This window comes from Dermochelys coriacea, chromosome 7 (assembly GCF_009764565.3).
Source record: "Dermochelys coriacea isolate rDerCor1 chromosome 7, rDerCor1.pri.v4, whole genome shotgun sequence".
Classification (NCBI taxonomy): Eukaryota; Metazoa; Chordata; order Testudines; family Dermochelyidae; genus Dermochelys; species Dermochelys coriacea.
The window spans coordinates 53,061,617-53,076,303 of record NC_050074.1 but is presented as its reverse complement, the minus strand read 5'-3'; the positions used below and the strand labels follow the sequence as shown (position 1 = coordinate 53,076,303).

At 46.9% G+C, this 14,687-nt stretch overlaps 1 protein-coding gene across 16 annotated transcripts in view; it reads left to right on the top strand.

Moving 5' to 3' along the window:
* The window catches only part of SORBS1 (sorbin and SH3 domain containing 1), a 262,686-nt gene that overhangs the window by 210,135 nt on the left and 37,864 nt on the right, over positions 1-14,687 (top strand). For 10 of the 16 annotated variants that reach the window (XM_043518424.1, XM_043518418.1, XM_043518429.1 and 7 more), the window contains 4 exons: positions 6,217-6,282; positions 6,850-6,951; positions 8,234-8,283; positions 13,452-13,627. In XM_043518424.1, the coding sequence (XP_043374359.1) occupies positions 6,217-6,282; positions 6,850-6,951; positions 8,234-8,283; positions 13,452-13,627 (394 nt within the window). The remainder of the gene's footprint in view (positions 1-6,216; positions 6,283-6,849; positions 6,952-8,233; positions 8,284-13,451; positions 13,628-14,687) is intronic. The other 6 variants (XM_043518422.1, XM_043518419.1, XM_043518431.1 and 3 more) reach the window with 2 other exon arrangements.

The following is a 14,687-nucleotide window of genomic DNA, read 5'->3' as shown; positions in this document are numbered from 1 at the left end:
AGTGCACAGAGAGAGGGCGCTCTCTGGTGTCCAAGGGGGACCAGAGAGACTTGGGGAGTGAGGTGTGACCTGCACTGGGCCACTTGCCATCCTGGCAGAGGTGCACAACACCATCCGCAACATCCAGCCCTCCAACCTTTGATCCACTTCTAATGCCCTTACGTGAGATGAACTATCATGGAATCATAGAATCATAGAAGATTAGGGTTGGTAGAGAACTCAGGAGGTCATCTAGTCCAATCCCCTGCTCAAAGCAGGACCAACCCCAACTAAATCAGCCCAGCCAGAGCTTTGTCAAGCCAGGCCTTAAAAACCTCTAAGGATGGAGATTCCACCACTTCCCGAGGTAACCCATTCCAGTGGTTCACCACCCTCCTAGTGAAATAGTGTTTCCTAATATCCAACCTAGACCTCCCCCGCTGCAACTTGAGACCATTGCTCCTTGTTCTGTCATCTGACACCACTAAGAAGAGCCAAGCTTCATCCTCTTTGGAATCCCCCTTCTGTTAGTTGAAGGCTGCTATCAAATCCCCCCTCACTCTTCTCTTCTGCAGACTAAACATAAGAACATAACATAAGAAAGGCCATACTGGATCAGACCAAAGGTCCATTTAGCCCAGTATCCTGTCTACCGACAGTGGCCAATGCGAGGTGCCCCATAGGGATTGAACCTAACAGGTAATGATCTAGTGATCTCTCTCCTGCCATCCATCTCCACCCTCTGACAAAACAGAGGCTAGGGACACCATTCTTTACGCATCCTGGCTAATAGCCATTAATGGACTTAACCTCCATGAATTTATCCAGTTCTCTTTTAAACGCTGTTTTAGTCTTAGCCTTCACAACTTCCTCAGACAAGGAGTTCCACAGGTTGAAAACAAGCCGAGTTCCCTCAGCCTCTCCTCCTAAGCCATGTGCTCCAGCCCCCTTATCATTTTCGTTGCCCTCCACTGGACTCTCTCCAATTTGTCCACATCCTTTCTGTAGTGGGGGGCCCCAAACTGGACACAGTACTACAGATGTGGCCTTACCAGTGCTGAATAAAGGGGAATAATCACTTCCCTCGATCTCCTGGCAATGCTCCTACTAATATCCTTACATATAAATGTGAAGGAGCTCAGAACAATACACTTGGCCTGCGAAATGTTCCTTCTACAGCTCTCAGGCAAAAGTGTGAAAGTATTGACGAACAATACAGCATCAGTGTTTTATGTCAAAAAAAAAGGAGGGGCTGACTCCAAGATCTTCTGCCTGGAAGCCCTCGGTCTATGGGATTTTTGCGTGAAGCATTCCATTCACCTGGAGGCATTGCCGCTTCCCAGGGAGTGGAACATGCCAGCGGATTGCCTCAGCAGGTCCTTCTCCTCTCAGCACAAGTGTCTGTCCACTCAGAGGTCACCAGTGTAAACTTCCAGATGTGGGGGACTCCCCAGGTGGACCTGTTTGCCACCACACAGAACAGGAAATGTCACTGCTTTTGCTCAAGGTTCGATCAAGGCAAAGGCTCTCTCTCAGATGCCTTCCTATGATCATGGTCAGACAGCCTGCTGTATGCTTTCCCTCTTATTCCCCTAGTTTGCAAGGCTCTACTAAAGATCAAAAGGGTCAAGGCAAAGGTCATCCTGGTCAACCCAGCATGGCCTTGCCAGCATTGGTTGAGCATGATTCTAGATCTCACAGAGAGTAGCTGCTCCATCTCAGGCCAGACATGTTATCACAGGATCACGGGAGGCTCCTCCATCCAAACCTCGTAGGCCTACACTTGACAGCGTAGCTGCTGCCTGGCTAAATCCGGAAGAGAGGGCATGCTTGGAGCAGATCCATCAGGTTTTGCTAGGTAGCAGAATGCCCTCTACCAGGGCCACCTATCTGACCACGTGGAAATGCTTCACTTGCTGAGTAGCCAAGTGGAGCCTTTGCCCAGCACAGCCCTCCTTGCAGTCCATCTTAGAATATATCTAAGATCTTTCATTGTCATCAATCAAGGTTCACTAGGCAGCCATCTCAGCATTCCCGCCCCCAATCCAAGACAGATTGGTCTTCACCCACGAGCTGATGAGCAAGTTCATTAAGGAGTTGGAGAGGCTCTACCCCCAGGTTTGTGACCCAGTTCCACCTTGGGACTTAAACCTGGTTCTGTCTAGCCCTTGGCATCCTGCTCCTTGTTGCTTCTCTCATGGAAGGTTGCTTTCCTGGTAGCAATCATTTCAGTCAGGAGAGTTTCTGAGTTGACCTTGGAGTCCTCCCTATACTGTTTTCTTCAGAGATAAGGTCCAACAGTGTCCCCACCTCGCCTTTCTACCCAAGGTGCTGTCACAGTTTCATGTCAACCAAGACATTTTCCTGCCTGTCTTCTTCCCCAAACTGCACAAGACAGAAGAGGAGCGACACTTACACTCCCTGGACATTAGAAGGGCACTAGCCTTTTATATGAACAGGACAAGTCCCTTCCACAAATTGACGCAACTTTTTGTTGCTGTCATGGAGAGAATAAAGGGTCTCCTGGAGACATCCCAGAGGATCTCATCCTGGATCGCAGCCTGTATCCAGGCCTGCTATGAACAAGCAAAGGTCCTGCTCTGGCCATTGTGAAATCCCATTCTACGAGAGTGCAAGCATCTTCAGCAGCTTTCCTGGCACATATTCTGATCCTGACATGGTCATCGGTCCACATGTTTGCATCCCACTATGCCATCTCCCAACAGGCCAGAGATGATGCCAATTTTGGAAGAGCTGTGTTACAGTCGGCACGCCCATGAATTCCTAGCCCATCTCCAAGGACACCGCTTGTGAGTCACATGACATGGAAGAGTTAAAACATAGTTAAAAACAAGCAAACAAAAACCCCAAAGCCATAAAATGTAGGTTGAATTTTCTTTTACAAAGTTCATTACCCCTCATCCCCTCCAAAAAGGTGAAATGAAAAATAACACCTGTGCATTCTCATTGCTCTACAATGCCAACACTGGAAATTCAGCCATTTATTAACATGGTATGTATTTACAGTTGGGAGCAGGGATGGAGGGGGGAAATATATCTCCTTTTTATTTATGAAAGGCCTTGTTCTACCCCTTCCTTTTGAAAAGAAGAAAATACAGTTACTAACCTTCTGTAACTGTTGTTCTTCAAAATGTGTTGCTCATGTCCATTCCATGATCTTCCCTCCTACCCCGCCATTGGAGTTGATGGCAAGAAGGAACTGAGAGGGCCTGGGGCTGGTGGCACCCTTATACCGACGCATGAGTGCAGGCCTCCAGGGGCGATAGAGCCAGCCCTAAAGATACCATTGTGGGAAAACTCTCCGGCAACAGTGTATGTAGCGCATGCACACCTGACATGACATGGAGTGGACATGAGCAACACATCCCAAAGAACAACCGTTACAAAAGGTAGGTAACTGTATTTTGCAACCACTTGGGTAGATAGCACTGAGAAGTTCCCCCTGCATTAATGAACCTGCAAGGAGTCTAAGTAGAAAAATGAAGATAAGAAGGAGCAAGGCCCACCAATGCCTTCCAGTTCCTGCTGCAGTCCCACCAATGGCCTTCTTGCTGCAGTCCTGCCAAAGACTTCCATCCATCCCTCCCACGACTCCCTCCCCTCTTTCCTGCATTCAGAAGAAATTAAGTTAATCCTAAGGGTTCCTGGTGAAGAAATCCTTTCCATCATCTTAACCTTATGTATGTGAATGAGATTCGCTGCAGTTAAACATTTGACCCTAGGTGCACAGTGATAGCTTTGTTAGCCCATTCTGTCTTGTGTTCTGGGGCTTCCAGGTGTCCCCTGTAGCTGTAACTGCTCCCTCATATTTCTGTCTTGAAAATTTCTGATGCCCTCCTATGGCAGCTCTTGGTAGCGCGATAGCTGTGCAGCCACTTGGCTGATGGAACTGCCTTGTGAGTCCACACATGTGATCTGTGCACCGTGCTGCAGCGTTACATCAATCTCATTGATGCAACGTGTGATCTTTTAGTCTGTGAATAATCGGTCCCTCACTGGAAATTGTGGCAAGTTGAACAATGCTTCACTGAAGTTATGCTCTGTAAGCTGAGCTCTGTTGCTCGCTTGGTCTGAAAAAGCAGCTGACAGCTCTCAGCAGTAGTACTCCCCCAGGCTGCTAGAAGGCCAGGTCATCGAATGTCACTGCTAAATCATGTTTAATCAGAGGTTCCCTGTTAACATGACTTTGAATTGAGCAAGTCTCAACAGTCGTCCTGGGATGGATGAGGTGAGGCTCAGGATTCCCAATCCATTCCTAGCCAGTCCCATGGGACCGTGCAGGCAATACTCCAGTTCTTTGAGTGGGATTCAATGTTCAGTCCCTGTAGAGTTTAGGATACTTTAGCAGCATGGACTCCTTTTGGGTATGTCACTGAGACTCTTCCATCTCACACCCCACATGCTTATTCTCTAATTCTGATTTTCCACAGAATCTGTCCACAGAATATAACATTCAGTCAGTAGTTCCATCAGCTTGTCAAATGCACACCAGCACCTTCACCCAGACACTTGTAAGGCGGTTGCAGTTCAGCTCTTTGCTCTGATACTGGGAAGCGGGAGCTGAGAAAAGGGAGACCCCTATTGACTCTGCAAGGCTGTCTTCCGTAGCCCTAAACACTGATGACTGGCAGCCACAGACCTCTTGGGATTCGTAATAGCCACTTATAGTGTCTGCAGCCCAAAAGGTGGCAGTAAAAAGTAGAAATATGCCCAGTCCAGAAACCTAGATCCAGTCAATCCCAGAACTTTGGAGAAATTCAGATCAGGAGCCAAAATTCAGAGCAAGATTGCTGCTCAGTTCCACCTCCAGTAAAACTGACGTTGGTGAGCTCTCTCTAGTCTCAATCAATGACTCTCAGGTGCTCATATACCACAGCTGTATGAACAGTGTAAACACCTAGGACTGTGCTCTGTTTGTGAAACAAGAAGTGATTTTTTTTCTGTTTGGTAACATGATCAGTAAGTTTATTCTGGATTCATTGAGAGAGAATAGACCAAGGGTGGCCAACCTGAGCCTGAGAAGGAGCCAGAATTTACCAATGTACATTGCCAAAGAGCCACAGTAATACATCAGCAGCCCTCCACCCCCAGGGCCTCCCACCCACCGGCAGCCCCACCGATCAGCGCCTCCCCCTCTCTGCCCGCACCTCCCAATTAGCTGTTTTGTGGTGTGCAGGCTGGGGGTGAGGGGAAGGGGAGGAGCGAGGGCACAGCAGGCTCATGGGAGGGGGCAGGAAGGGGTGGAGTGGGAGCAGGGCCTGTGGCAGAGCCAGGGGTTGAGCAGTGAGCACCCCTTGGCACACTGGAAAGTTGGCGCCTATAACTCCAGCCCTGGAGTCAGTGCCTATACAAAGAGCCGCATATTAACTTCTGAAGAGCCACATGTTGGCCACCCCGGGAATAGACAGTCGTTGCAGCTGCTTCACCCGTACATGGGAGCTGTGCTGTTGGGAAGTGTGTGTAGCATGGCATTATCCAATTAGCAAGGGAAATCATGACAAAAGGATTTCATTCTGAACAGGCGTCTGCAACATTACTGATCCCACCATAGTTAAAAACAAGCAAACAAAAACCCCAAACCCATAAAATGTAGGCTGAATTTTCTTTTACAAAGTTCATTACCCCTCATCCCCTCCAAAAAGGTGAAATGAAAAATAACACCTATGCATTCTCATTGCTCTACAATGCCAACACTGGAAATTCAGCCATTTATTAGCATGGTATGTATTTACCAGTTGGGAGCAGGGATGGAGGGGGGAAATATATCTCCTTTTTATTTATGAAAGGCCCTTGTTCTACCCCTTCCTTCTGAAAAGAAGAACGAGCAAGCAAACACTGTTTTCTTACTGTGATTTCCTTTTTTCATGTTTTGTTGTTTTGGGGTATTTTTTGTTTAGAATGCTTTACAACTGCCTGTGCCTTCCCTCTGGGTGGTGCAAAATCCATGAAAACATCTCATAAAAATTAAAAAATGGCTTCAGACAGTATTGAAAACACCTCTCCCTAAATTGTGCATGTGCCCTTGGCCTTCCATAATCTTCGGTATTTGTGCTACAGCAGATTGTCCTTTTTTTCCTCTCTTTTTTTTTTAAATTTTATTTTTAGTGTTGATGCAAATCCCTAATGTATCCCCCTGTGTTCTAATCCAGTTTCCATATTCTCTGTGATGTCTTTCCTTATCTTCATTTCCTCATTTCCTCCTCTGCTTTCCATCAGCCTCCAAAAAAGATATGGGATTATACTCCTGGAGATTGCTCTATACTTACTAGGGAGGATAGAAAGGTAATTCTGTCTCACATATGTTATACCGCAGTATGGTGTGTGTGTGTGTGTGTGGTTTTTTTCTCTGACATCGTTTGGGTTTTGTGAGTGTGTGGGTGGGTGACTCTAATTTTTTTAATTTGGCATGAACTCATTATCCTAACAATTAAGTTGGCCAGTAAATCGTTTCAATAAGCAGTCCTTAAAACATAATCTGCCATAAAGCTGAGTGGTTGTTTTGCTTTCTTGGCCTGCAATGATAATTGTACTAACAGCATATTGCATCAATGTTACAGTATTATCTGTTGTTTGGTTTTTGTACAGGTGGGTTTTATGATACTTACGGTTTTTACAGTTACATTCCAGAAGGCCTGGTGCATCTCTGAATGTAAATGTTCAATGCCTAAAATCATTGCATCTGTGATTATTGAAAAGTGATTAATTACTGATGAATTTCTGTGTCTTATCTGTACCATCTTTGTCTTTATTTTTTTATAAAAAGGCTCTTTTATTTCAAAATTAACATTCCTTTGTTCCCCCTAACCCTAAGCATTATTTTTCCCATTCTTCTTCTCCTTCTTTAACCAGACTGATCTAGAAAAAGACATTTACCTCTACCAGACTGAGTTAGAGGCAGATTTAGAACAAATGGAGAAGCTTTATAAAGCACCAGATAAAAAGCCACCGAAGGTATTTCCGCTTCTTTTCATGCTGCCAGTTCCTGTTTCCCAACTCTCTGCTCTCTTCTATTCACTGCTGGATGGTTATTAAATGAGGCTGGGGTACATAATGCCCCAACCATTTTGATTGCATGGCTTGCTGTGTAGCTGTCAGAAATGATAAAACATGATGCTGAGAATCTGGCTTGAAATCCATTTCAGCTAGTGTTTTCCCCTCCCCCTCCAGCTTTTCTAGGGTTTGTGTGGAGTTTGATGTCTCTACAAAAACCCCTCACTATTTTTCACATGAATAGGCAGCGGCAATCGGCTTTAAATTCCTGGTTGACGTCACATTACCATCTTGTGCCTTTCAAGCGATCTGCCTTCCCACATTTTTTCACACGTACCCCATCTTATGTCAGGACGCTGTGCCCACCCCAAGATCTGGATTTTTTGCAAGAGATTTTATGCAACTGTCCTTAAGCTGCAATTGATGCGGCCTTCTTGGGCAGGGTAGCCATTGCCGCTGTTCTGATGAGAACTAATCCTAGACTAGAAAGATTGATTTGGTAATGCTCCAATTATTATTATTATTATTTATTTTAAAGCTGCAGTCATTTTGATTGGGACTTGAAAGCTGCTCTTTCAAAAGCCTCATTAGCTTTTGTATATCGTCTGCATTTCTTCCAGTTTATGAATCTATATATGGGGACAGGGGGAGAGACAGACTAAAAGGTAAACATAGTATTTCTTCCAAAATTGCCTAGGAAGCATTAGCTGGATTAAAAGTGAGCTGATGGCAGCTGGCTTTTGCTACTGAACCTGTGCAGCTGGCATTGCTCCTTAAGGAAGGAACCTGAGCTTAGCCATTTCTTTTCTTGTTAGCAGGATGATACTGATTTGAACGCTGAGGGATGTATTATTCTGCAGAAATGTGATGTACCTTTAAAGAAAATGAGGGCGGAGGGTGTAGGGGGAAAGCCTTGGGAAATAATTATAAGCATGTGTCTCCTGGTCCTGGCCCGGCTGGTTCTCTCTTCTAGCTTTTGGCTTTATTCACAATCACTCATTCGCAGACAATAGAGTAGGCACCATGAAAAGGCATCAGCTATGCTTAAAACCTGTTGCTGCCCCGAAGGACCCCAAGAAAATTGTTGGTCTTCTGCAGAGACATTGATGTATTAGACTGCATTTAAACTGAAATCTCAATGTCTCCGGAAGACCAATATAGCTGAAAAATGACTTAAGCAAGTCTTTTTCCTTTCTCTGCATCTCTTTGTGTATCAATGACTTCTTTGTTTGGACTTTTGCAGAGTACAGCAAGCAACACTCCTCTGGAAACGTCCTCAGACCACTCATCCTAGTAAGTTTTAGAACCACTTGTTTGTTTTGTTTCACAATTATGGGATTTTTCTGTTAAGATGTTGGAAGTGGTTCTTTCTGGTGACACATGCAGATAATATTAGCATGATATTTGTGCATTAGTTGAGGGTAGAAGGTCAGCTATATAGTTTTGAATTAAGTTGGAAGTTATTATATCATTATTGTTTAGTGGTACCCAAACAAGAAACGATCATTGTTCTACATGCCTTCTATTTAAAAAGCAAACAAAACTGTAACTTCCTATTACATTTAGTTTACAAATAATTGATCATGCTATATGGGACATGCTAAGATTCTCTCTAACACTCATGTGAGATAAGTTAAAACCATAAGTCCTGTCCAAGGGTCACAGTGCCATAAAATGTCTAGTCATTTTGATTGCAAATGTTCCAATGAGTGGTCCTACCTCCAACTTTCTAGGCAAAGAAAGCAATTAAATAATTCTCAGACTACAATTTTATGCTGCTATTTTAGGGGAAGATTCAATAGGAGATGTGCTCTGTCCAAATGTATTGCAGATGGAGCCAGTGTACTGTAAAAGATGGAGGGAAATTCCAGAGCCAGATGTGCCAATTTACCACCACTGGAGATCTAGCACCTCCCTGTTAACCTGTTATTCTCTTTAACTGAAACAGATGTGTAGTATTCTATCTAGGCACAGTTATCCAATCCAGATGGATGGGGAGTAGGGAAGAGCATGTTTTCCCCTCTGATGTCTGCAAATTTCATGAATATTCATCTTCCTTGACTTTTTATGATATGTGTTTTGGAGTTCTATACAGTTAGTTTTGCACAGTTCCCTTTTGCCTGGGTTCACTTTGCAAAGGAACTTCCTTCCATTATCATAATTTGGAAGGTGTCCTGGCCTTATCAAGTCCATTATTTCATGATTTTTTTTAATTTTTATTTTCACAAAGGCAGGGTAATAAAATTAAAGGACATCAGAGTGTGTTGCAAAATATATGTGTCACTTACGTTTGCCAATGGCTGGTAAGGATTCTGAATTCCTGACTGCCCTCAAAGAATTCCAAGTCTTGTAAGTCTTCCCTTTCATTAGATTACCTTGACTGCTACTTTCTGGATCACTTTCATCATCTGAAATCCGTATGCTTCATTCTTCCATCAGGGCCCTACCCAATTTTCACCAAAGTCCAAGGAAACTCCACCATCGACTGCTGTAGGAGTTCAGTTTGGCTCTCCATAAATAAATGATATGCTCATTATTGGCGACAGTGGTGAACCAAAATTCCTGAATTTGGCCTCCCTAGAACTCTGTGGAGTGGTTATAATCTCATAATTACCAGTTATATAGATTAAGTGTTTGTTTCATTCTAATTTTTTAAATGAATTCTGTTTAATCAGTTTCCCATATGTAGCTATTCTCTTCACAACATTTACTGTGGGTACAATGGTCAAAAGTCTGTATACACATTAATATGTGAAGTTATGTAGGTGTACATATAATTACATTGTATTATGTAGCAACAAGGCTAGATTTTCAGTGATGGCACGTCACTTACTCCCACCACATCTGTGCCTGTTTAGATGACTACCTCCAAACATTGCGCCCATAGTAAATGTTTTAAGGAAACGGAGAGCTGCCTGATCTTTTGTTTCTCAGCTCATGGGGTGGGATCATTCTTTTGAGATTTCCATGCAAGGGGGAAGGTATTCTCTGCACATGGATCTGCCCCCGTGGAAGAGCATAGGGGTGTTACCTCTAGCAACACAGGCTCCCCTCTCTTCCTGCCCCCACTAAAGCACTTGGGAGTCTGTGCTGGGGGAGGGGAAAGAGGGTGGAGGACAGGATGGGTAGCCCAGGAGGAGTCGCACGTTGTTCCCCTTCCAGCCCTGTGGAGCTTAGATGGAAAAGGTAATGCTGCCTGGGGCTTTACTGTCCTTTCTTCAGAGCCACCCCTCTCCCCTGGGTGACCAGAGGAATCCTTTGTAGTGTGGCTTCAGTGGAGCAGAGCTGTCATGGCATGGGGATGCCGCTGGCTGTCAGATCCAGAGTCATAGCGCCTCCATGCCGATGGCTCTGGCCTCCCATGGATACTGGATGCAGGCCCTGCAGCCTGTTTCACAGGGTGGTCAATGTTGGGGGACAAGTAAACAATGGGCCAATGGGAGTCTCCCGAACACTTCCTCTCCCACAGGTGTTTCCCCAAGAGAGGATTGTCTGGGTCATTGGTCTTTAATTACTGGGCTAAAATATATCTCACTCCCAGGTCACGAACCTCAGGGAGTAAATATCAGCCTGTAATCACTGGGGCTGCCCATGTGGGCTCCTCAGGAACCTGACAACCAGACATTGAGGTAAACCTGACTCAGGCTGCATAGTGCTGTGTTTGTGGTACCCATTCTGTGGTTCTGGCTGTGGGTCCCATTGAAGCCAATAGGAGTTTTGCCTGGGAGCCACAGAATTCCCTTCTTTCTTTGTATTTTGTTTTTCACTAGCTCTGTTATTACCCCAGGGCCCTAACTAATGGGAGATCTGGTCTTCTCATGATCTCCTCCCCCTTCCAGGAACTGAAATCCTATGAAAGGACCAAATGTCTTGTAATTGCAACTCCATTAATGGCTTTCTGAGTCATTGAAAGAAGCTGTGCCCATCGGGCGCCATGTCCCTTCCAAGTAACCAAGCACACACATATCATGGGGTCTTAGCCAACTTTCAGATGGTTTCCTCAAATCAATAAATGATTTGATTTTTTTTAAACTTACCAGGACATACTTTGTCCCCAGTATAGCTTTCTTATAATAAGATTTCATCTTATTATTATTGTCATTGTGGAGTGTCTAGCTGAAGATGCTCAAGCATGAGAGTTGCCAACTTTCTAATTGCACAAAACCATCCTCTTCCCCACCCCTTCCCTGAGGCCGGGTCCCCTACCCCACCCCTTCTCCAAAGCTCCGCCCCTGCTCACTCCATCCCCCCTCCCTCTGTCACTCGCTCTCCCAGACCGTCACTCACTTGCTCATTTTCACTGGGCTGAGATATGGGGTTGGGGTGTGGGCTCCGGCTGGGGGTGCGGGCTCTGGGGTGGGGCTGGGGATGAGGGGTTTGGGGTGCAAGAGGGGGCTTCAGGCTGGGGGTTGGGGCAGAGGGGTTCAGAGTGTGGGAGGGGGCTCCAGGCTGATGCAGAGGGTTGGGGTGTAGGAGGGAGTATGGGCTCTGGGCTAGGGGTGTGGGCTCAGGGATGGGGCCAGAAATGAGGTGTTCAGGGTGCAGAAGGGGGATCCAGGCTGGGGCAAGGGGTTGGGTGTGGGCTCCAGTTGGGGGTGTGGGTACCGGGGTGGGGCTGGGGATGAGGGGTTTGGGGTGCAAGTGGAGGCTCCAGGCTGAGGCCGAGGGGTTTGGAGTGTGGGAGGGGGTTCTGAGCTAGAGCAGGGGGTTGGCGCACAAGAGGGGGTTCAGGGTGCCGGCTGCAGGAGGGAACTTGGGTGTGGGAGGGGGTGAGAGGCTGGGGCAGGAGGTTGGGTTGGGGGATGCAGGCTCTGGGAAGGAGTTTGGGTGTGGGAGGGGGTTTAGGGGTGGGGCAAAGGGTTGGAGAGTGGGAGGGGTTTCGGGGTATGGGCTCTGGGCAGCACTCATGTCAGGTGGCTCCCCGCAAGTGGCAACATATCCCTCAGCACCTAGGCAGAGGTGCAGCCAGGTGGCCCTGTGCACTACCTCCGCCCGCAGGCACTGCCCCCGCAGCTCCTGTTGGCTGCAGTTCCCGGCCAGCGCTCTGGGTGGGGCAGCATACAGAGCCCTATTGCTGTCCCTATGCCTAGGACCCGAGGGACATGTTGCTGCTTCCAGGGAGCTGCACTGAGCCAGGTAGGGAGCCTGCCAGCCCTGCCAACCGGACTTGTAACGGCCCGGTCAGCAGTGCTGACTGGAGCCACCGAGGTCCCTTTTCGACTGGGCATTCTGGTTGAAAACCGGACACCTGGCAACCCTATCAAGCACTGATACCAGATGAGATCTGCTCCTATGAAACACACACCCTGCTTGACTGTTTAGCATGTCTTCTGCCTCTGGAAAAGTCATTTATACTGTGGCAATGTTGACCTTTTGTGTCTGGGAGAGAACAGTGAGCTGTAGGAATACTACTATGTGGGAAACTGCTTCTACGAGTCATGCCTTTGGGGAGATTCCTTAACCTTGGCCTGCATGGAGTTCTAATCAATCACTTTAGTTTCTGTTGGCCTAAGCAAATGAAGTCATGTCTATTTTTAAAATAAATCTCACAGTCTAATGCCAGGGACAGAATTCTGCTCTTGCACCTGCCTGGCAGATCTGGACTCCAGTATTCTGCTCTCCCTACAGGGGAGCTCTGTGCATGTGGACAGAAAAGAATGTAAGAACTGAGATCTGCCATGCAGGCTGGGGCAGAATTTAACCCCAGGAATATACTTTTTAAATTTGAAACTGTCTATGCTATTTGTGAATGGGAGGCAGCAAGGAATAGTGGTTAGAGCAGAAGCTTAGTTGCTGGAAGCTGTGTTTTTTGTTCCCAGTTCGGCCACTGAATTGCTGAGTAGCCTTAGGCTATGTCTACACTTAAGCGGTAAGTCGACCTGTGCAACACAACTCCAGCTACATGAATAATGTAGCTGGAATCAACATACCTTAGGTCGAGTTACTGCGGGGTCTGCCTTAGTCTTCTTGTCGGGGGTAGAGTACAGGGGTCGACTGGACAGCAATCTGCAGTCAATTTGGTGGGTCTTTACTTGACCTGCTAAATCGACCGCCGGTGGATCGATCTCAGAGCATCGATCCCATCTGTAGTGTAGACCTGCCCTTAGACAAATCACTTACCCTCTCTGTACTTCCATTTCCCCATCTATAAAACACGGGGATAATACTTCCCTGTCTCTCAGGTGTGAAGAGAGGTGTAGCTTGTACAGCCCCTTGAGACAATGGAATGGAGGATGCTATAGCAATGCTAAGTATTTCAAGTGTGATTTCCATACATACATGGTCTTCAGCTACAAATCTTAACCTCAGAAATATTGACATGCAGAGGTGTAAGAATCATAGGCACTGCTAAGCACTGGTTCACGAGAGATCTCCTCTGACCTGTTCGTGATGCTCTCTAAGCACACAGGAAGAGAGAGAAATCAGTCTCTCTTTCTTTTCTTTTTTAACCCATTTTCTAGCTCAGCATATTTACCCAGCTACCAGGCAGCAAGGAGAGAGCTGGAACCAGCACCAGCAGACCCTGCTGGCTTGGAGAATGAAAGGCAAATTTACAAAAGTGTGCTGGAAGGTGGTGATATCCCGCTGCAGGGGCTAAGCGGTCTCAAGCGTCCTTGTAGTTCTGCTTCCACTAAAGGTAGGTTAGCAGAGCACTGACCCCTTCCCTGCATTACACACGGTGAGGTGGGTGAACCACCAAGCGGGGTTGGGTCCTTATCCAAACCTAGTGAGATCTACCTGTCATTCCTCTCTCCTTCTCTATCTTTCATCCTCTTTTCTCTCCCCACCCAGCCTGGCCACGCTTTCCCTTAACCCTATCCTCCACCAGCTCCAGCTTATCAATAGGGTCAGGACTCTTCCCTTTGCTTTCCCTTATTTCTGCCTCCCTCTTTCCAACTCCTGTCAGCCAACAGCACCTTCCCCTTTTTCTTCCTCCCCGCAGTACCCTCATGTCCTCTTCCTGCCATACTCTGTTGCTGCTATTCCTGATGTGCAGTCTGATCAGGTCAAGCAGTGTCTGCTGGCCTGAGCACATCTGCATTATTTCAGTGCCATGCACTCTGGGGCTCTCCTCGCTCAAAGACGCATGGGATGCCTCTTGACCTGGCAATTGCCTTGGAGCCCATGAGATACAAAGAGATCAGCCAGCTCAGCAGAGACTGGTGACACTGTTGAGCCTCTGCCTTGGAGTTTGTAGCATACTGGGACAGCCGAGGAGCCTGATGCATCTCTGAGCTGGTTGTAAGCTAAAAATGGCTGGGGGCAGAGGAGCTGGTTCTTTTGCTTTCCAAGCCAATCCTCCTACAAAATAGCATATCGCATCTGGGAATCTCTGTCTTCACCTCCCAGCTTCTTTTAGCAAACATAACTGTGCAAACGGTGCAGAGAGCATGCTCAGCCAGTTCCCAGCAAGCACAACTGCTGAGGGCCAGCAGACCTGGTCCACTTGTTTTAGTGCAGACGCTCCCTGACTTGCCTGACCCTGGCAGGAATAACTTATTTGGCAGCTGTTGCATGGCCAGGACCATGGTTGGTCTGATCACTGGCTCACAGTGAGGCTGCTTTTGCAATATTAATCCCTCTGCATCCTTGCGAAGGCCCACTTCTGCTAGATGCTGACTGCCTTCTGCATGGTGTGGAGGATGTTCAACACTTGGCAGGATTGGGCCCTACAAGTGCTCTGGGCCTGAATCTGG